Raw genomic sequence first — 19,230 nt, forward strand, 5'->3', positions numbered from 1 at the left:
AGACTTTGAGCACGCAGGTGCACAAAGTAACAGGAAATAGTCCCACAGCACACATAAAAAACATTTGCGCAAACACAAGCGAGGCAACTGTGCAGGCACGCACACATTTGCGACAGGCACACACGCACACACACAGGAAGATGCTAATGAGGCGTACTGAGCTGAGCGGAAGAAGCTAGTTTGTTAGCTGGTAAACAAGTTAACAAAGTTGCCAAATAAACACAAGCGGCACTTTCATTCTACTCGTTTACGCTCGGCTTGTAATGAGCGGCTAGCACGTTAGCAGGCCGCCGCAAAGGCAAAAAACACACGCATGAAGGCGGGCGGGCGGGCGGGCGCTCAGGTCACGGCCCAGCGCCCGGACGTGCACAGCCTCGCATCTGGACTCCATCGGCGCCTCTGGTGGTCATGCCGTGTGCATGCGTCCGTGCCTGCGCCGTCCGCTCGTTCTCCTCCTCCGATGATCGTCTGTCAGTCATCTGACGGGAGCGATTTGAAGTTCAACTAAATGAACTAAACGACTCATGGACTCAAGGTCAGCGTGACCTCGTTGCGCCGTGCCCAAGTTTGGCCCCCCGCGGTGCGAGGCGCGAGTACGCGCTAAAACGCGCCTCGTTAAATAAAGCCTTTTGTTGGGAACGGAACGCGTGTGCGTTTGTCTGCGCCCAAAGCCTAATGAGCCCATTAAAAGGCGGCCGTGACAGCCACGGTAGGAAAATATCATGGAAAATATTAGAGCATCGGAAAATGTTACAGGCGGCTGGAACACCACCACTGTTGGAACAATAAAATCGGTGACGCGTGCGTGCGTGCGTGCATGCGTGCGCACGCAGCAGATGAGGGGTGGCCACCGGCGGGCGCTCGTCCCGGCCGTCGCCCCGGCGGGCGCTCGTCCCGGCCCTCGCCCTGGCCCCGGCTCTCCTTTTGACTGCGCATGTGGGCTCATGTCACCCGGACAACCTGGTAGGTTTGCAATCTTCAAACGCTCGCTGAATGATTACACGGTAGAATGCGACTTTGACCGCAAGTGGCCCGGCCGGCCGGCCGGCCAGTCGCTCGCTCGCTGGCGGGTGACGCTGCTCGACTCGAGCGAGCACCGAAAGCGCCGTCGGAAAAGGCACCCGAGTGAACTTTTGCTTCTACTTGAAGCTTCTGAATAAAGGTTCCGTCAGAGCACTACTGGCCGACCAACCGATTGACCGACCCTCCCATCAAAAGCCTCGATGACAAAGAAAGAAGCGGGCGGGCGGGCGGGCGGGCTGGGGGCGTGGCCAGGTCACCTGCATTCTGCTGTGTTTTGCGGCAACAGGTGGTGCGCCGCTTCATTCCAGCCCGCCTGGCCGCCCGCGGAGGCACACGCAAAGCTCAGGTAGCGCTTCTCTTCCTTCTCTTTTGCTAGATTCGGGCGAGATTTTGTCACAGGGTTGCGCTCGAGCCCACGTTTCAAGCTCAAAACTTGCTTTCTGGTCAAAAATGACTCGCCTGCGATTCAACATTCTCCGCAACGAGCCATATCGGGAGCAATATCGGGTCTTGCCGGGAGGGATTTGCGTTCATCAGTAACCGCTAACACATGTCCGCGCCTGTTGTCACGTCGACCGCTCGCTAATGGCGTGTTCATAAAATGCCAACGGCTCGCGTGATCAGCGGAGCGACAACGCTCGTTGTCGCCGTTTGCGAGAAACGCTTGAAGGTCGTCGTGGAAAGGTGGCCGCGGCCTGACTGAGGATGGCGGGCGGGCGGGCGGTAGGGAGGGAGGGAGGGAGGGAGGGAGGGAGGGAGGGAGGGAGGGAGGGAGGGAGGGAGGGGGAGACTGCCTGGGGGGGCAACAGGCAAGCATGTAATGACGCCGTAATTGAAGGAAGCACGCCATGCCCAGCTTGGCGGAAAGCTTGCGTGGAAGGTCACCGTGTGTTTTGTACACACGGTGGCGGGGGGAGCCGCTCTGAGGTCAAAACGCGCCTCAAAGAAAGGCCAGGCACGGCATCCTGGCGCAAGCACAACAGGCAGAACGTGCAGTACATGCGTGGAACCCTGGTCCTACAAAGTCACGCGTATGGGCAAGGTCAAGCGCAGTAGCACAAGCACAACTAGACAGAGAAGTAAGAGAAAAGTCCCAAAATGGATGCCACTGACGTGTGAGCGGCGCGTTTGCACTCACCAGGATGGCGTACGGACGCGTGACGGGGGCGGAAGCGGCGGGCCGCAAGCAGCGCTACGTGCGCAAAGAGGGCGGCTGCAACGTGGTGTTCCGCAACCTGCCCCAGGAGTGGCTCCGCTTGGTGGCCGACATCTTCACCACCCTGGTGGAGCTCCGCTGGAGGGCCATGCTGCTGCTTTTTGCGCTCTCCTACATCCTGTCCTGGCTCTTTTTCGGGATCCTCTTCTGGGTCATCGCCTTGGCTCACGGCGACGTCCAGGACCGCGAGACGGAGCCGTGCGTCTACCAGGTGCGCAGCTTCACCGCCGCCTTCCTCTTCTCTCTGGAGACCCAGACCACCATCGGCTACGGCGCCCGGGGCATGTCGGAGAACTGCGCCGTGGCCATCGCCGCCGTCACCGTCCAGGACGTGGTCAGCTGCTTCATCGACACCTTTGTCATCGGCATCGCCGTGGCCAAGATGGCCTCGGCCAGGAAGCGGGCGCAGACGGTGGGCTTCAGCAACTGCGCCGTGGTCAACCTTCGCGACGGACACCTGTGCCTTTCCTGGCGGGTGGGTGACTTCCGCAGCAACCACCTGGTGGAGGGGACGGCGCGCGCTCAGATGCTGCGTGCCGACGCCCACGCCACCGGCAGGGTGGACGTCAGCTACCGGGACCTGCTCATCCAGCAGCCTGACATTGTTCTGGTGACTCCCACCGCCATCTGCCACCGGATCCAAGAGGGCAGCCCGCTCTACGGGATGAGCGCGGCGGAGCTGCGGCGCTCCGACCTGGAGGTGCTGGTCTCCTTCACCTACACGGACGACAGCACGGGCACGCTGCACCAGACGCGGACCTCCTACACGCAGGACGACATCCGCTGGGGTCACGTCTTCCAGGAGATGATCCGGGCCGGCAGGAACCGCTACGCCGTCGACTACCTGCTCTTCAACCGGACCGCCGAGGTCCCGGCGCCCCAGATCAGCGCCCAGGCCTATGGGCTCAAGAGGCCACACTCGCCCAGAGACGAGGCCCGCAAAAATGATGCCGCCGCCGCCGCCCGGGCACGCTAGCCGAAAACGCCGAGGCTAACTCCGAGGTCCGCGAGAAGAGCTCCAGCGTGCCTGCCTTCTACTTCAGAGAAACTCTGACAAATATTTGCTTCATCGGAGCCCGCGACTACAAAACGTGTGCAAGGTTGAACGAGAGACGCGTCTTCACTTTCTGCTACAAAAGTTCTCTTTGACATACATCACATCGAAGAGAGGCTCTCGTCCAAAAAAAAGGCACGCGGATGTTCGGAGCGATCGTCTTTGTTCTCTGGTGGAGATTCCAGCGTGGGCTGGAATTTTGTCATCATCAAAATGGGGTTCGCCAATGAAGAACAAAGTGAAAGTTGCATTGTAGTCACACAAAACCATCGCACCTGTTGACACTAAATAAAAGTCCGCTCCGTTGACATGAAAACATGACCTGCTTGCGTTGCGTGTTCGACTCAATTCCTTCACTCCACCGCGCCCCCGTGTGGCGTACGCAGGCACTGCCATGAGCTCCATCGAAAACAATAGGGGACGACTGAACCAACCTTGACACATGCAAATGAGCGCAAGCGCAATTGCTTCCCCTTCTAAACCAATATGATGAACAAATTGACGGGGACTGGCACAAAACGTGCAGGCAGGCAGGCGGGCAGTGCGGGCGGGCAGGCAGCCACGCAGCCACGCAGGCAGCCACGCAGGCAGACAGACGCGTGCCCTCGTCAGCATACAATTTCCATTGCCATTTTCTTGACAAGTGACAAGAAGCAAGCAATCCCTTCCTTCACTCATGCAATCGCTCACGTTTCATCCAATGGTTGCACTATTTCAAGTGCCGCCGTTTGGAAGCATTATTTCAAATAAGTCATGAAGGAAAGCTGAAGATTCCTATTGTGGGTTCCGAAACAAAGTAGGTGGCTCCGGGTTACCGCGGGTGGGTGCTCAGGCTTGGGGGGGCGTGCCCAGTCGGAGCCTTGCGTTTAAAACGCTCCGGACCGGACCATACCCGAGAGACAGCAAAAGCGCACGATAGCGAGCGGATGACACTTCACGGCCGGAGCGAGCGGACTTGACCTCGGTGCGCGCGCGCGACCGGCACCGAAGCGGAGGCTGAGGCTGCTCCTGCTCCTGCTGCTCCTGCTGCTGCTGATGACGACAACGACAAGCACCCGCAATCAATTTGGCGGCTTTGAGGCGCACCAGCAAGTTTTCCATCCGACTCCGTGAGCCACCGTGAGTCCGCCGCACTCTCGCTGCCAGCAGGCACGCGCGCGCACCTGTTGTCAACATTTGTCGGCGGCATTTGTGCAGCATTGACACGCACGCGCACACGTTTGTGTCGCGTGCGCGCGCATGACCAAGATGCGGCGGCGGCGACGGCGACTCGTGCGCAGTAGGATTAATCAGATGACTGACTCTTTCAAACAATAGTCACAGTTACTTGAAGGCTAAGTTGACTTGAATTGGAAAGCAAACATTTGCATCCTTGAGAAGAGCTTTTGCGTGAAAATGACAACACCATTTGACAACTGCAGCAAAGACGAATGAAACAGGAGAAGAAGTCACGCCAAAGCCGGAGAATTAAAACATGCCACGAGCCCACGCTCGGGAGGGAGCTTGAAGCTCGAGTGAAGGGACAAAAAGAAGGCCTCGAATATTGCCACTCACACTGGCTTCATCCCCCCCCCCAAAAAATAATAAAAAACAGACCAAAATGATTGCCTCTCTTGCCATTTATTCCCTTTGAACAACGCGCAACTTTGCAGAGGGCTTAAAGCATCCATGCTAGTTCCATGTGCTTGCAAATCAGGCCTTAACACAAACACAAGCTTAAGTCTCCAGGCCGCTCTCTCCTTGCTAACCACGCGTCCTCTTTTGCAGGCGGTGCCCATGACGGAGAAGTGAAGGCACCATCGTGACCCCCGGCGGCTGAGCGTCGCTTCCGGAGCAGCGTTCCCACGACGCTTCCTGCCCATGGGCGGTCCGGCGTCTGAGGAGGAGGCGGCAGCGGCGAGCCCCGAGCTGGCTCGCGGCAGAGCGCGCGCCTGGCGGCGGCGGCGGGCAAGCCGCTTTGTGAAGAAGGACGGCCACTGCAACGTCCGCTACGTCAACGTGAGCGAGAAGGGTCAGCGCTACCTGGCCGACATCTTCACCACCTGCGTGGACGTGCGCTGGCGCTGGCTGCTGCTCATCTTCTGCTCAGCCTTCCTGCTCTCTTGGCTCTTCTTCGCTTGCGTCTTCTGGCTTCTGGCCATCCTCCACGGCGACCTGGAGGTCCGCGGCGGCGGCGGCGGCCACGCGTGCGTCTCCAACGTCAGCACCTTCACGGCCGCCTTCCTGTTCTCGGTGGAGACGCAGACCACCATCGGCTACGGCTCCCGCTACGTGACGGACGAGTGCCCGGCGGCCGTCTTGGCCGTGGTCTTCCAGAGCATGGTGGGCTGCGTCATCGACGCCTTTGTGGTCGGCGCCATCATGGCCAAGATGGCCAAGCCCAAGAAGAGGAACGAGACCTTGGTGTTCAGCCACCACGCGGCTGTGGCCGTGAGGGATGACAAGCTGTGCCTGATGTGGCGGGTGGGCAACCTGCGACGGAGTCACCTGGTGGAGGCTCACGTGCGGGCGCAGCTCCTGCGCTCCCGCACCACCGCCGAGGGCGAGCACATCCCTCTGGAGCAGACGGACATTGACGTGGGCTTCGACAGTGGCGTGGATCGCATCTTCCTGCTGTCGCCCATCACCGTGGTGCACGTGATCGACGAGGACAGTCCTCTGTACGACGTGGGCGAGCGGGAGCTGCGCGCCTGCGACCTGGAGGTGGTGGTGATCCTGGAGGGCATGGTGGAGGCCACCGCCATGACCACGCAGTTCCGCAGCTCCTACCTGGCCTCCGAGATCTTGTGGGGCCATCGCTTTGAGCCCGTGCTCTTCCCGGAGAACGACCGCTACCGGGTGGACTACTCGCGCTTCCACGCCACCTACGAGGTGCCCGGTACGCCGCGCTGCAGCGCCCGCCAGTTGGGGCGCGACAAGTACGCGGCGTCGGCCGCGGGTTCCTTCTGCTACGAGAATGAGCTGGCGTCGGCCGAGGCTCGGGAGGACACGGACGAAGGCAACGGCGGCAGCGTGGGCCCCGACGCCCTCCAGGACGCCGAAGCCGACCCGCTCGGGCGAGAGTCGGAGCTGTGAAGTGCGCCAGGCGGCAAATGTGACTGGAAAAGGACGCCGTTGGCCGGCTGCTGCTGCTGCTGCTGCTGCTGCTGCTGCTGCTGCTGCTGCTGCTGCTGCTGCTGCTGCTGCTGGGGGCATTTCTCTGGCTCGCTGGCTCTCCTCGGCTTTTAGTTGACTTTTCTCCTCTTGTTTGTCTTCTTGCTCCTTCCACCTCTGGTGGCTTTTCTTGCTCCTCAGCCTTTTCTCCTTTCTGCGCTCCATACAAACGTGCCAAAATGCGACTGACTGAATGAATGAAGATAGACGTTTCTTCTCTGGTTTGGCAAACGGTACAAAAACAAAGCTTTGCTGGCGCCTATGACAGGTTGTCGCACATTGGCCACCTTCCTAACGTTCACACTTTTCTACCGGGCGTAATAGCACTTTTTCTTGTATTTTTTATCTCTCGTTTGTGTTTTCAATAAAAAAGGAATCTGCCATTTGCGGTGACCGATTGCTTTCTTCCCGTGACGCAGTCGTGTTTATGATTGAGCAAAGCTTGGCTTTTGCTCAGCGGTCAGACGCAATCATCGGAATGGTCCGGCCGGCCGGTCTGGCAAAGGCGAGCGTCAGCTTCTGTTGTGTTGATGAGACAAGGCAACAGCTGACCACGTTTGCCTTCTCCACTCTCAACTTGACATTTGGATCACGTTACACAGGAGACGACAACAACAGCAGCAGGAGCAGGAGCAGGAGCAGGAGCAGGAGGTGGATGCAGCTCCCTGGGAGGGAGGGAGGGAGGGAGGGAGGGAGGGAGGGAAGGAGGCCAGCTTTCACGCTCTGCAGCGACGACAAATACGTGACACACCTAAGCTCAGGGCAGCTTCTAAGCTGTGTTTTGGCCTGGCCATCTTTGGGCTGGGCTGCTTTCTCTCTCTTGTTCCTTCCGTTTGCTCGTTCACCCGGTTGTCCTTCCCTCGCTCATCATGCCGGTGGTTCTTCGGCTGCTCTTTCTCGCGGCGAGGGCCATCCAGAGGCCGTCCGCCCGCCCGCCCGCGACGGCCGTGTTTCGAGTGCGCTTTCCTTCCCACGATGTCCGACGCAGACTCGACGGCTCCGTCGATGCTCGTTCTCGTCAGCCAAAAGTTAATCTTCTCTGGCTTTCCCGCCATCCCTCGTTGTTATTCACAGGTGCGGCGCTGGCCGAGGGCCCGGCCCCGCCCCTTCCTGCCAAACGCTTTCACGTGGCAACCGGGCGCTAAAAGCGGACGCGTGTTTATTGTGGTCTGCCGCCACGCCTTTTTTCCCCTCACAGCTGCTCGGGCGGACAACTGTGGAGCGCGGCTGGAAAAAGTCAAGAGTGTGCTTGCGACAAAGATGACCGGTCGCCTTCCTCATCATAAGCTCAAATCTGCCGGCAACAAGATATGGCAGATGACTATTGGCAAAGGCATCTCAATCGATTCCAGACTGGTGGAATTGAGGCGTCAAACATGAAATGTGACGTCCCGCCTTACGTGATCGAGTTGAATGGCTCCAACGTGAGCACAAACTGTAGCGCCGGTTCAAAAGGCAAGCAAAGAAAGCGAAAGAGACGCAACGGAGCCGTCGACAACGAGGAAAAGCTACAGCCGACCGACATACGTAGGCTGGATTCAATCTGGATTGCTTGGGCCTTCAAGATGGGATTGCAAATTGCCAGTAGCTGCACTCACACACAAATTGGATGATACCACCTTAAGCGAGAAGGGGGGGGGGGGGGGGGGGGGGGGGGGGGCACGCCATTTCACTGGGATTTGTTTGCGGTGTAAATAGGGGCCGCTGACCAGGAAGCACAAAGCGTTTGCCTCCCGTCAGCCTTGAATATTTTCCACCTCTAACAGCTGCGATCTAAATTTACGCCAGCGGCAGGAAAAAGATTTCCTGCCGTCGCTTCCTGTCACAGTGACCTCCACGTGTGGAAAAGACGACAAACGCGGAGGTCGTTGGGAAGGCGGCGGCGGGAAACTCCCGTCACCTTTCGATGGACTTCCAAACAACAAGTCTAAGCGTGTACACTTGTACTGAGAAATTCTTGACAAAAACATGCTGTCTGACACACAGGAGAAGAAGCCAGCCACGCTTCTCTTTTTTTTTTCCCCCCACGCATCTCTCAACGACCGGGATTCGATCAACAGAGACACCCTCGGGCGCCGCCGCCACACCTTTGGCTTTGGTATCTGCCGTGGATGGAACTAAGTTTGGGAGAGGGGGCTTCTGGCTGCCATTTTTGTTTAGCAACCACTTGGGCCACATTGAACGCAATTGTGGGGCCTTCATTGCACAGAGACCAGGCAGGGCCCGTAATGCTCTCTTAAGATTCCTAGCAAGGAGTCTTAGCTTTGGAGTGTTTGAAGAACATTTTCAGCAACTCTGAGCAAGAAGCTCCTACCTTGGTGAAGAGATGTGCTTGAGCTACCAGTCATCATTTCAAAAGCGGTGATTGCTTTCTCTTCCATTGGTTTGCACTTGGCAGGTGGCAAACAAACTCAAGGTGCATTAGCGCCACCAACTGGTATGGAGGGTGGATCCTGATTCCGCCCGCTCTGTCCAAAAGGAATTAGATCAAAATGAATGAAGAAATAAAAATGAAGAACCCCGATTTTTGTACTTATATTCATTTCCCTCAAAGACTGCAATAAAGCTTCAGAAAGTAAAGGATGGAACCCCACATCAATAAATGTAACCATAGAATTTCATCTTACACTGTGGTATTGTAAATCAATCAGAATCTGTTAAACGTGGGAAACCTTGAATTCACATGGTGATAGTTTGCATATATACGTATATTGATTGCCATGCTTGCTGGTCGTTTTGGCAACTCCATTTTGATACGAAGGGCTGTAAAATGACTCGTTTCATTCATTGCCCGTGAAGGGAAACTAACCTTTGGGAATACTTAGTTGTGAACTCATCACGCTTCCTGTCGTCGTACGAGTAGAAAACAAAAACGGGTGGGTACATTTAGTTAGTCGTCGAGTTTGTCAGCGAAGCAATGTCAACAGTCAAACGCTTGCTAGCTTCACTAAAGGGCCGCTAATGGCCACCTCCCAACATATACTGTACAGTCACATACTATTAAGTGGAACAAAAAATGACGATGGGTAAGAATGATTGCGATTCTATTGCTAAGTGAAAAACATATCTTGATTTTTGTTTAAATGGTACTTACACGCCAAATGTTCGGAAGACAGCTGTACCTGATTGGCTCTGGAGAGATCGGAGGGATTAGCTGGAGCAAACGATTTCGGAGCCAATGGGGGGGGGTCTCTATTTTTCTTGTTAAATTCTAAGCTTTAAACCAAGAATGATGTGGTTTTGTCCGTTCCTAGCTTGTTGAAAAAACACGACAGTTGAACATGCTGAACTCTCAAACGCTCGTTTCAAATGAGCACGGAAACCCCAACGATTGACAGAGCAAAATCCCGCCGACCGTCGTCAGGAGAGCGCAACACGCTAACATTAGCGGCCAACTAATTGGAATTAGTGCTAAAGTTTGCATCTACGTTTGGCTAATAAACACAATTCCTAGTCTTTTCCCGGGATTTAAAAAAAAATAAACATTCTGAGGAAATGTCCTGCAGTTGTAAACTTCCCAGGAGTGAGTGATAAGAAGCTGACTCAGCACCTTTGCACTTGTTGACGGAAGGAAGCAGGAAGTGATGCAAAAGATGAATGCATGGGAATTCTGTGCGGGTGTTTATTTTTAAGCGCATGTGTGTATTGTGGGTTTAACTGTGCATGTTTTTGATGCAAGTGTCATCGAGGATGTTGTGGGACGTTTAGATCCTGTTTATTTCCTCTTCCCCAAACGCAGGTGTGCGCACACACGGAGCAACGAGTTCCTCCGCCTGCCAGAAGGGGGCGCAGAGGGGCCTCTTGACGCATGTTGAGCAACCGCAGCCGCAGCCGCAGCCGCAGCCGCTGATTTGGTCAGCGTCTCCTCGGGCTTCTATTTGATGCTGCTTGCATCAAGGTCGACAGGCGTGGCCACCTTTCTATGTGGGTCGTGAGGGCCACCTTTCCATGTGGGTTGTGAGGCCTTAACCCTCCCTCTCTCGCTCTCTCTCTCCAGTCAGTCAGTCAGCCAGCTACCAACTGCCCCACGAGCCTTTACGAGATAGATTTCAGTGCGTTTGGCGTACCTATTGCGTTCGTCCAAATGATGGCATCATGTTGTCCATTATTTTTTTCGCTCTTCTCTTCTGCAAAAGGCAGAAAAAAAAAATCAAAAGGACAAAAGGGACACTTTGACTCTTTGTTGGTTTATTGAACACGCTACAGGCGACGGATCAAGCCGAGGTGTCGAAGAGCCTGTCGATCATGTCCTCCACCTCTTCCGGACGGTACTTGTGGTACTTCTCTAGATTCTTGGTGAACGGCAGGTTGGCGCACCTGCAACCCGAGGATCCCGCAGCAAATGTTCACATTAGAGTGTAAACAAAGCCTGCAACATGCGTGCGTGCGTGCGTGCACCTGTGCAGGAAGCCGGTGTAGGCGTGCGTGACGGCTCTCTTCTGAGCCAGTCGAATGAAGTCCCGCTGCTCCTTGTCGGGAACGGCCCAACCCTTGTGGATCTTGCATAGCTCCTCCAGGCCCTCGTTGAAGCCCTGCCACACGCCCACGTCTCACACGCACGCACTGACGCTGGAGTCTGCTCACTGTACCCACCTTGAACTTGTCCTTGATGACCTGCCGTTCTTTGTCTTTGAGCTGAAAGAAGAAGGGGTGGGGTTACCATGGCAACGCAGTATCGAGAGCCCAGGAGACGGAGGGCGGCCCCACCTTGGCGCCCGGCTGGAGGGTGGGAAGGTTCCGCTCGCTCAGGTGCTCCGTCACTTTCAGCCAACTGAGAAGGAGACACGACGGGGAGGACGAATAGGAAGACGCCAGAGAGCAGCAGAAGATGACAAATAGGAAGATGCCAGAGGACGGAGCAGCAGAAGATGAACGAGAGGGTGACGAGTACCTGCGTTGGTAAAGGTGGATTTGTTGCTCAATGAGTTCTCGGTAGGAGCCCTCAGCTCGCTTCTGAGTCACCGTCACCAACTGGATCAGCTCCGACCTTCGAACGCACGCATGCACATAAGTGGCCGGCCCCACGAGACACTCGTTTGTGCGTGCGTGCGTGCGTGCGTGCGTGCGTGCGTGCGTGCGTGCGTGCGTGCGTGCGTGCTGACTTCTCCAGAGACTTGAGGATGTAGTTGTAGTTGTTGTGAAGGAAGATGGCGCTGAGGGCCGAATCCTCGTACACTTTGGACTTGCTGAGCAGGTTCAGCTGAAGGTTCCCCAGGACTTTACCTAAACGCACACAAACGCGCTGGACAGGTTGTGTGCGCGCACGTGCGTGCGTGCTTGCTTGCGTGCATACGTACGTACAGATATAGGTGCTGAGGAGACGCTTGTTGAAGTCTGACGTGTAGCTGCTGGATGAAGAAGTGGACTCTGAAAAACACACACACATACATTGGTGTTACGGCTGCTGCACTAACATTGACTTCTTGAGCCCAAATCCATGTTGCTGCAGAACCATGACAAGCCTCTGGGATGTGTGCTTACCTCGGGGGTCTAAAGGGATATTGTAAGTGTCCCCCAAGACTAAAAACGGGGGGGGGGGGCGCGACCCAACAGACAAGCAGAAGAAGAAGAAGAAGAAGTTAGTGTACAGGACGTAGAAACATGGGCAAGGGCGTCACAGGGAGTGTTATGCAAAAGGACAAGCAGAGAGACATGACATGGCCATGTCAGGGTCGGTGGGTGGATGGAGGGAGGGAGGGATGGAGGGAGGGAGGGAGGGAGGGAGGGAGGGAGGGAGGGAGGGAGGGAGGGAGGGACGTGGAGAAGGTTTTCACCCAGGCATTCACCCAGGCGTTCACGCAGGCATTCACGCAGGAGCCACGGCGCCTACCTTGCGAGGCCAGCATGGCTCCGGCCGTCTCGTGGAAGTCCAGAAGCTGCTGGAGGAAGAGGATGGCCTGCAGGGGGCAGAAGAGTCAGTCATCCAGGGAGGAATGGCCTCAAAGGGGTCAAAGGTTTAGCTTACGTTGCTGGTCAGCTCGTGCACCGTGCCGTCCTTGGGCATGTTGTACTCCTTGTCGGGATCGTTCTGAGGACACGCCCAGATGAGGCGCTCAAGCGCGGAAGGACAAAAAGGAACAGGGGGAACATAGACCAGGACGACTAACAACGGCGACTTTGTGCCTTAATGCTGTCGGCGAACTCCTCCAGCGCTTTGGCGCCGATGCTCTCCATGGATGCGATGAGCGCCGGCAGCTTGTTCTTGGTGCTCGCCGCCGTCCCCTCCACAGGCAAACGGGAGCGAGAGAGAGAGAGAGAGAGAGAGAGAGAGACAGAGAGACAGAGAGACAGAGAGACAGAGAGAGAGAGAGAGAGAGAGAGAGAGAGAGAGAGAGAGAGAGAGAGAGAGAGAGAGAGACAGAGAGAGAGACAGAGAGAGAGACAGCGAGAGAGACAGAGAGAGAGAGAGCATCAGCCCGCGTCGGCCCGGGTCCCCGAACGCCCGACCTACCTGCAGCGTGGCGTCAAAGTCGGCCTTGTTGATCTTCAGGTGTCTGAGGACGGGGAAGATGGCGAGCACGGCCGAGTAGTCGTGGCGCAGGATGGCGCGGCGGGCAGCGCCCACGATGCCGTCACCCTCCAGCATCACGTTGTCCAGCGCTTCCTGCCGTACTCGGGCTTAGCGTGGGCGCCAAGGTACTCGAGCGCCACTAACCCGGCCCGGCCCGCCTACCTGTATGAGGGAGTCGAAGGTCTTCTTCTGGTGGTGCTCGGGGATGATGTCGCTGAGGAGGGCGTACTCGCTCTGCGCCAGCTTGACGAAGGCGCTGATGCAGTGGACGTACGCGTCCATCTCCGCGTCCAGACCGTCGTCTTTGCCTGGGGAGGGAGCGCGCGCAAGCGAGCGAGCGCGCGCATGGCTGCATTTTAGCCAGCACGCGCCAGACGGACGCCAGTGGGCAAGCACGCGCCAGACCGACGCCAGTGGGCAAGCACGCGCCAGACCGACGCCAGTGGGCCGCCGCCGCAGCCTCGCAAAAGCACGGCCTTCTCTTTGTTAACGGTTTTCTTTCCGTTGTGCCAACGGACGAGCGCTCCGTCGACGTACGCGTTAAAGCAAAGTCGGATCATTGCAATGAAGCCCACGCGACCGGAGCGCAAACGTTTTGTCAAAGTTGCCTTTTTTTTTTTGCTGGTCGCTCAGACTCGACCCTCGTCATTTGCGCCGCACGTTGACGAGAGCGGGACTATCTTTATGGCCGCTCTCGTTACAGAGTGGAATACAGATGAAAAAGTTACAAAAGTGAGTCGTGCATTGCGAAAAGCAATTCTTCTCTTGTGCATTAATTCAGAGGAAGGAATGCTTTTGCTCTCTTTGTTTTCATGCAGCCCCAAAGGGCCAGCCGGGTGCTCTCGCAACTCACCTGGGGGGCCGCCGTGCTTGTCGGCCAGAGCCTCAGAGATGAATCTGACCCGCGGGTCGTGATCGGAACCTGCCAAGACGGACCTCGTCAGACCGCGACGAGGTCCCGGGGGCCAAACTAAAGTGGACAGCGCCCCGCCACCGAGCACCCGGCCGCCGGAGGGAAGGGCGAACGGGGACGCGCGTCGCAACAGCAACGGGAGCCCCCTTCGCTTGGCGCAACAAAGAGCAAGATGGAGGCGGGCGCCAATCAGGAGCCAGAGCGCAAAGAAGGCACCGCGACGGCCAAGAAAAAGGGCAGGCGGCAAGAGGAGGGGATGACAAGACGGGGGAAAGGTGGAGGAACAACAGGAACGGGGAGGAGGTAGAAAAGAGGCGGGCAGGAGAAAGCAGGACCGGCAAGTGGGAAGGGGAGGAACAAAAGAGGCGCTGGCCTGGAGACCGGCGAGTCCAAAGGGGCTCCGTTACGAGCGCCGTCGTCACGCCCCGACGCCAGCACGAGGAGAAGGAAGCGAGACGTGCGGGTCGCGTGCGGGCCGCAGGCTGGCCACAGGCGCAGGCGGGCCGCCGGCGGGCCGCAGGCGGGCCGCTGGCGGGCCGCAGGCGGGCCACAGGCGGGCCACAGGCGGGCCACAGGCGGGCCACAGGCGGGCAGGCGCCAGTTACCTTCCAGAGGTGCCAGGTTGGACCCCCCCTTTTTGCCATCCAGCCCGTGCTGTGAGTACTGTTTCAGAAGGTTCTGAGCCTTGCGAATGGTTCCTAGCACCCCAAGAGCAGGAGGAGGAGGGGGGGAGCAAGGTCAGGAGGGTCCCGACAGCCGCAAGTAGAGAAAGCACAGCCGCCCAGTCAGAGATCAACGAGACAGGCACAAACCAAAGACGGGCAAAGACGGACGGCAAAGACGGACGGCAAAGACGGCATGCCACCGCGGCAAGACGCAAGGCCAACGCTAGCAACAAGCAGGCGCAGGTACGCCGTATCGGATGTGGCAAAGCGCGCTGAGCTTGAGAGGAGCTACGTGGGAAAAAGGGCCTCTCGCTTTCAGCAGGCGGGCATCACGGGGAGCCGCTGCCGCCGCCGCTGCCTGTTTCAATCCAATTGGACAGAATGGCGCCCCAGCCTCATTGGCGCTCACCCGTTGTTGAGCTCCCTTGACACACTTTGCGCTCCTCGTGCCACCAGCCCCGCCACACCACATCCAATAAGGTTAACGCGCCGAGCGGCACCTTACCGGGCCGCTTGGGAATCTTCTTGGTGGGCGTGTCCTTGCGCTTGGCCTGGACGGCGGGCGAGTAGAGGACGGCCGAGGACGCGCTGTTCTTGCGCAAGTGCTCCTTCAGGCCTTTGATGGAGCGGTCCAGCTGGCTGGAGCGGATCTGGAAGTACACCGTCATGAAATCTGCCAGACACAAAACAAAAGCGGCGTCAGCCAAGACCAGAAACGGACCGCACGCTCGCACGCTGGCACGCTGGCACGCTGGCCAGCCATTTTGCGGGCACAATCCAAGTTTGGCAAAGGGCCAATTGGCTCGTTTCTTTTTTCAGCGGCGGGACGGGATGGGGGGGGGGAGCGGACGGCGGCGCTTGCACCCGACCTTGATTGCGTCCGTATTCCACCAGCCAGCCGCCGATGCAGATGATGTCGTGGAGGACGGCTTGGGGCAGGTGCTCCAGGACCACGTCCTCCTGCAGCTCCAGCTCGTCGTCAGCCGCGCCAATGGCGTCCAGGATGAGGACGGGCGGCACCGGCTTGCTGTAGCGGGTCAGCAGGCTGCGGAACTCCGCCTCCAGGAGCTCCTTGCCCTTCTCGAAAAGCCCTTTCTGCAGCGGGCGCATTCCAGTCGCGAGGTGAACGCCACATTCCCGGCTTCGCTCGAGGCCCGCGACTGCAGAGCGGCTCGTACCACAGTGTTGAGTTCGGGGCTGTCGGGATTGTTGTCCTGGAAGTACTCCACGGCCTTCTGGATCTTGGCGACGCAGGCCAGATACTCGTCCAGGCGCCCCGTCGGTCTGGCACGCAAAGTCGGCGGGCGGGCGGGCAACATTAGGACCCCGTCAGTGAGAGCCCCATCCTCTGCCTTGCCCTCACCCTTCCCTGATGATGCGGTCCGTGTCCTTGGCCACATGGTAGTAGCTGATGACGTGGTCCATGCAGGACAGCGTCTTGTCCACGTTGTCCTGCAGACGCTGTAAATTCTCCGTCTGCTTGTGCACGGGAATGATGGAGTTCTCCAGCTGCATCAGGCGACTCTCAAACGACGACAGAATGGACACCTGTCAAAAGCACACGCACACATCAAAACATGAAGCTAGTGTGTGTTGTGTTCATTTGCGCGTCTGACCATTCCATTGGTCAGCTGATCACTCTTCTCCAGGTTCTCGCGGATGAACGAAAGAGTCTCTTGTTCCTGTCCAAGCAGACACAAGATGTCACGTCACTTTTGCAGATCAAATCAAACGGACGAGAAAATTAAATATACAGAGAGAGAGGGAAAGAAACAACAGCCACAGACAGCGACAGCGCACAGACGTCTGTTTGGGTGCGAACGAGCAAGACGCGAGGCTAGGCTAGCGTGACCTGCTTGAGTTTCTCCTCAATTTCTCTCTTCCTGGCCGACGCATCCTCGGTTGGGATCATCTTGGCGACGAGCCGCCCGCCGTCAAAGGACGCCCACCTGTCGAGTAACAAGCAACAAACTAGTCCATTTCGATGACTAAACTCAACCTGAAGATTGCGTCGCGAGAGGACAGGCGCTCGGGCTCGCTGTGGCTTTAGACACTTCCGGATCTGACTTCAAAGTAAAAAAATCGCCATTCGACTTTCTGAAACCAAGGATTGGCTGCCCCGCCGCCCGCCTGCTTATGTCAAACTAGTGCTCGATTTCAGGTGGAAGTGAAAAACCTTTTGGACACGATCAGTGCTGCGGTATTTCTACTCGCATTTGGAGTCGTGTCAGTTTACGATTTAACTTTTATTTTGAAAGCGCAAGTGTTCTTACGACAGGAAACACTTGGAGCTCGCCTTTACGTTTGAAATAGTGTCACTCTTGCGTCAATTGGTTGATTTGATTTGACTCTGGCGCAGCTTTATTGCAAAAGTGATTCAAATGCGATCGTAAAATCATTTAGTGGCCGTCATGAATGCAGTGAGCAACTCGTCCACATGGGGACGCTAGGGCTGCGGATGATGACTCGTTACTGCTGTAGTGTACACGTACAACTCAATTCGGTTTGACGCATCTCTGCGATTTGTATAAAAACAAGTCCTGAAATGTTTCTGCAGTTTTTGTAAATTTATTTATACGTAAATAATGTCCTGGACTACATGGCAACTCGATCGTACAAACTGAAGGGTTGAGGGAGGTTGGGAGGGAGGCAGACAGAAATAAAAGCACAACGACCATCACCCAAGACAAGTCACACAGACCAACAACCGCAAAAAAATTAAAAAAATGAACTAAAAGTGTGCCCCATTTGTGATGAAATGCAACGTTGAAGCAGAAGAGCTACTGCACGCACGTTAAGATTCTTCCTCTTTGGACAGAGTCTGAGGGGAAAAACACAAAGACTTGGGTCACTTTTTCCAGGCGGGAATGGGGAAAAAAAACAAAGGCTTCAACAATCACCTGCTTGAGAAACTGCCTGCCCAAGTAGTTGGTAGCCATGTTTTTGAAGTCGGTCTTCCCTCCCACTTTACACCTGACGTATCCGTAGAGGTTGGCCCCTTGCAGCACCAGGCCCATCACCACCACAGGCTGCACACGCGCGGGACAAGCACATTGCCACAGTTCAACAAAGAATTGCGAGTCCAAAGGTGGCATTTGCCAAGGCAATTCTCAACAAAGGTGGAAATGGGACATTGGGAGGTAAAGATGTCAGCATTGAGGCCTTCGCAGGCGAGTGCGGCAGCGGCGTTCACGCTCACTCCGCAGCGGGCAAATGCTGAGAAGACAACAAAGACAAATCAAGCCCTCTTGGCGGCAGCCTCACCAGCCACTTGATGTTGAGCTGAAAGAGGGCGCTGAAGGCGAAGATCGCCCACACGAGCGGGCACACGATCAGACCCAGCCAGAAGATGCGCGATTCTGAGTTGGAGCTCTGCTTTTTTCTCGGCCCCTGAACAAAAGCAAAACGTTTTGGTGCGCGGCCGGTGGGGGCGTGCCATGCCGTGCCATCACGTCACGTCACCTTGCGCGCCTCAAACACCCAGTGGCTTTGGCCGTCCTGGTCCACTCGGTTCCACCACCGCAGCGCCACCATCAGACGCCCGCTGATGTTCTGCGGCGCCACAACAGGAAGGATTGAGCCGGGGTCGACGGTGGGTGTCATCGACGCACGCGCGACAGCGAGAGACATTTTCTTCAGGGCCGAGACGATACCGATTCGGATGCGGGCGTCGAGGACGCCGACAACTGACACACACAAAGGGTCACGCAGCGATCCCCCACACGGACACGCCCACCTTGACGGTCCAGAAGTCGCAGGAGAGCAGAAGGATGATGGTCACCATCCCGCCGATGGAGCCGTCACCGAACCTCTCGCACAGCAAGTACACCAAGATGGCACTGACCCTGAAGAACAGGTGGAAGAAGGACGCCACCGGATGCCTGCAATCATTGTCGTCGTCCTCAGGCTCAATGCGCAAAATGCCGCTCTGTCATCTCGACCGAGCAAATTGACTGACTTGATGTTTGTCTTCTTGGACAACCTCCGTCCGGCGGCGGCGTCCTCCTCGGCGTCAAACAGAGCAACATCTTCATCGTTGTTCTCCTGAAGGGGTGACGAGGACGAAAGGCACAAATGAGCTCAACTTCACAAACTTGCCTCGGTCGGTCGGTCGGTCGGTCGGTCGGCACTTCCACATGAGGGGCCTCTCGTTTTTGGGCTACTTCATCATGAAAGCTCTGAGTTGAGCGGCTCAACGTTTGTTTTTCTTATTGGTTCAAAAAGCGATCTAGCATAAAAGCTTCGACAATAGCATTGACAACAACACACCTTTTCAAGTGTGTGTGCCGTGACGTTCAGCAAGCCAAGTCGCTTCTTCATATGTTGAAGGTGCATTCACGAGTTAGGAAATGATCTTCAACCGCCGCTTTTCATCGAACACGCACGAAAAGTTGCCTTTGGATATGCGCGAAGAAAGGCTGGCTCACTTACCCCTGCTAGCATGTCGACGCTTCAGCGAACACTTCCTGCTGACGTGCGAGTTGAAAGATACGTCACCGGTCGGCGTGCTCACGTGATCCACTCGGATAAAGTCACGTGACCGCTGCGGGAATGAATCACATGGACTCGACGCCCAACAAAAGTCACAAAAAAAAGTCACTGGAAACACTTGTTATTCCGTTCCCATTCAAACGCCTGCTTTGACACATTGATACACGAACACTTGTAGATAACTTCATTAAACAAATGCAATTT

The 19,230-nt window shown here is 56.5% G+C and overlaps 4 protein-coding genes across 15 annotated transcripts; 2 read left to right on the plus strand and 2 right to left on the minus strand.

Moving 5' to 3' along the window:
- The first annotated feature begins 1,270 nt into the window (after positions 1-1,270).
- kcnj16a (potassium inwardly rectifying channel subfamily J member 16a) lies at positions 1,271-3,614 on the plus strand. Its single transcript, XM_049759968.1, has 2 exons — positions 1,271-1,369; positions 2,165-3,614. Exon 2 carries the CDS (start codon positions 2,166-2,168, stop codon positions 3,213-3,215), a length of 1,050 nt encoding a protein of 349 aa, XP_049615925.1. The 5' UTR covers positions 1,271-1,369; position 2,165; the 3' UTR covers positions 3,216-3,614.
- On the plus strand, positions 1,316-6,829 carry LOC125991666 (inward rectifier potassium channel 2). 2 transcript variants are annotated; one of them, XM_049759945.2, is made up of 2 exons: positions 1,316-1,369; positions 5,061-6,829. In XM_049759945.2, the coding sequence occupies exon 2, from the start codon at positions 5,154-5,156 to the stop codon at positions 6,366-6,368; it is 1,215 nt and encodes a 404-aa protein (XP_049615902.1). In that variant the 5' UTR covers positions 1,316-1,369; positions 5,061-5,153; the 3' UTR covers positions 6,369-6,829. The 2 variants fall into 2 exon arrangements, with proteins under 2 accessions (XP_049615902.1, XP_049615901.1); XM_049759944.1 differs by lacking the exon at positions 1,316-1,369 and adding an exon at positions 3,759-4,412.
- A 3,785-nt stretch (positions 6,830-10,614) lies between these two features.
- On the minus strand, positions 10,615-16,603 carry exoc7 (exocyst complex component 7). Of its 8 annotated transcripts, XM_049759863.2 has the most exons (21): positions 16,388-16,603; positions 16,152-16,217; positions 15,899-16,083; positions 15,714-15,819; positions 15,405-15,630; positions 15,041-15,208; positions 14,476-14,568; positions 13,811-13,879; positions 13,120-13,265; positions 12,898-13,050; positions 12,570-12,668; positions 12,412-12,474; positions 12,277-12,343; positions 11,928-11,966; positions 11,748-11,813; positions 11,549-11,669; positions 11,338-11,433; positions 11,154-11,217; positions 11,040-11,081; positions 10,845-10,978; positions 10,615-10,763 (listed from the first exon to the last, which is right to left on the minus strand). In XM_049759863.2, the coding sequence occupies exons 1-21, from the start codon at positions 16,445-16,447 to the stop codon at positions 10,661-10,663; spliced, it is 2,166 nt and encodes a 721-aa protein (XP_049615820.1). In that variant the 5' UTR covers positions 16,448-16,603; the 3' UTR covers positions 10,615-10,660. The 8 variants fall into 8 exon arrangements, with proteins under 8 accessions (XP_049615820.1, XP_049615815.1, XP_049615821.1 ...); XM_049759858.2 differs by lacking the exon at positions 14,476-14,568; XM_049759864.2 differs by lacking the exon at positions 11,928-11,966 and having other exon boundaries at positions 16,388-16,602.
- A 478-nt stretch (positions 16,604-17,081) lies between these two features.
- tvp23b (trans-golgi network vesicle protein 23 homolog B (S. cerevisiae)) lies at positions 17,082-19,101 on the minus strand. 4 transcript variants are annotated; one of them, XM_049760007.2, is made up of 7 exons: positions 18,967-19,101; positions 18,494-18,579; positions 18,272-18,380; positions 17,998-18,087; positions 17,800-17,925; positions 17,436-17,564; positions 17,082-17,356 (listed from the first exon to the last, which is right to left on the minus strand). In XM_049760007.2, exons 1-7 carry the CDS (start codon positions 18,976-18,978, stop codon positions 17,330-17,332), a joined length of 579 nt encoding a protein of 192 aa, XP_049615964.1. In that variant the 5' UTR covers positions 18,979-19,101; the 3' UTR covers positions 17,082-17,329. The 4 variants fall into 4 exon arrangements, with proteins under 4 accessions (XP_049615964.1, XP_049615963.1, XP_049615962.1 ...); XM_049760006.2 differs by having other exon boundaries at positions 18,272-18,416; positions 18,967-19,100; XM_049760005.1 differs by lacking the exon at positions 18,967-19,101 and adding an exon at positions 18,805-18,960.
- Between the last annotated feature and the right edge of the window lie 129 nt (positions 19,102-19,230).

The sequence above is a fragment of the Syngnathus scovelli genome, chromosome 21, assembly GCF_024217435.2.
Source record: "Syngnathus scovelli strain Florida chromosome 21, RoL_Ssco_1.2, whole genome shotgun sequence".
NCBI lineage: Eukaryota > Metazoa > Chordata > Actinopteri > Syngnathiformes > Syngnathidae > Syngnathus > Syngnathus scovelli.

Bases quoted from the DNA above. Each gene is read 5' to 3' on its own strand.
- kcnj16a (XM_049759968.1), top strand. From the start codon at position 2,166: ATGGCGTACGGACGCGTGACGGGGGCGGAAGCGGCGGGCCGCAAGCAG.
- LOC125991666 (XM_049759945.2), top strand. From the start codon at position 5,154: ATGGGCGGTCCGGCGTCTGAGGAGGAGGCGGCAGCGGCGAGCCCCGAG.
- exoc7 (XM_049759863.2), bottom strand. From the start codon at position 16,447: ATGATCCCAACCGAGGATGCGTCGGCCAGGAAGAGAGAAATTGAGGAG. The intron at 13,266-13,810 runs GTGAGTTGCGAG...CTCCCTCCCCAG, and splicing joins CAAGCACGGCGGCCCCCCAG to GCAAAGACGACGGTCTGGAC. The intron at 11,670-11,747 runs GTACGTACGTAT...GTGTGCGTTTAG, and splicing joins TCTCCTCAGCACCTATATCT to GTAAAGTCCTGGGGAACCTT.
- tvp23b (XM_049760004.1), bottom strand. From the start codon at position 18,870: ATGCACCTTCAACATATGAAGAAGCGACTTGGCTTGCTGAACGTCACG. The intron at 17,565-17,799 runs GTGAGGCTGCCG...GCGCGTGTGCAG, and splicing joins AGCTCAACATCAAGTGGCTG to CCTGTGGTGGTGATGGGCCT. The intron at 17,357-17,435 runs GTGATTGTTGAA...TTTTCCCCTCAG, and splicing joins GCAGGCAGTTTCTCAAGCAG to ACTCTGTCCAAAGAGGAAGA.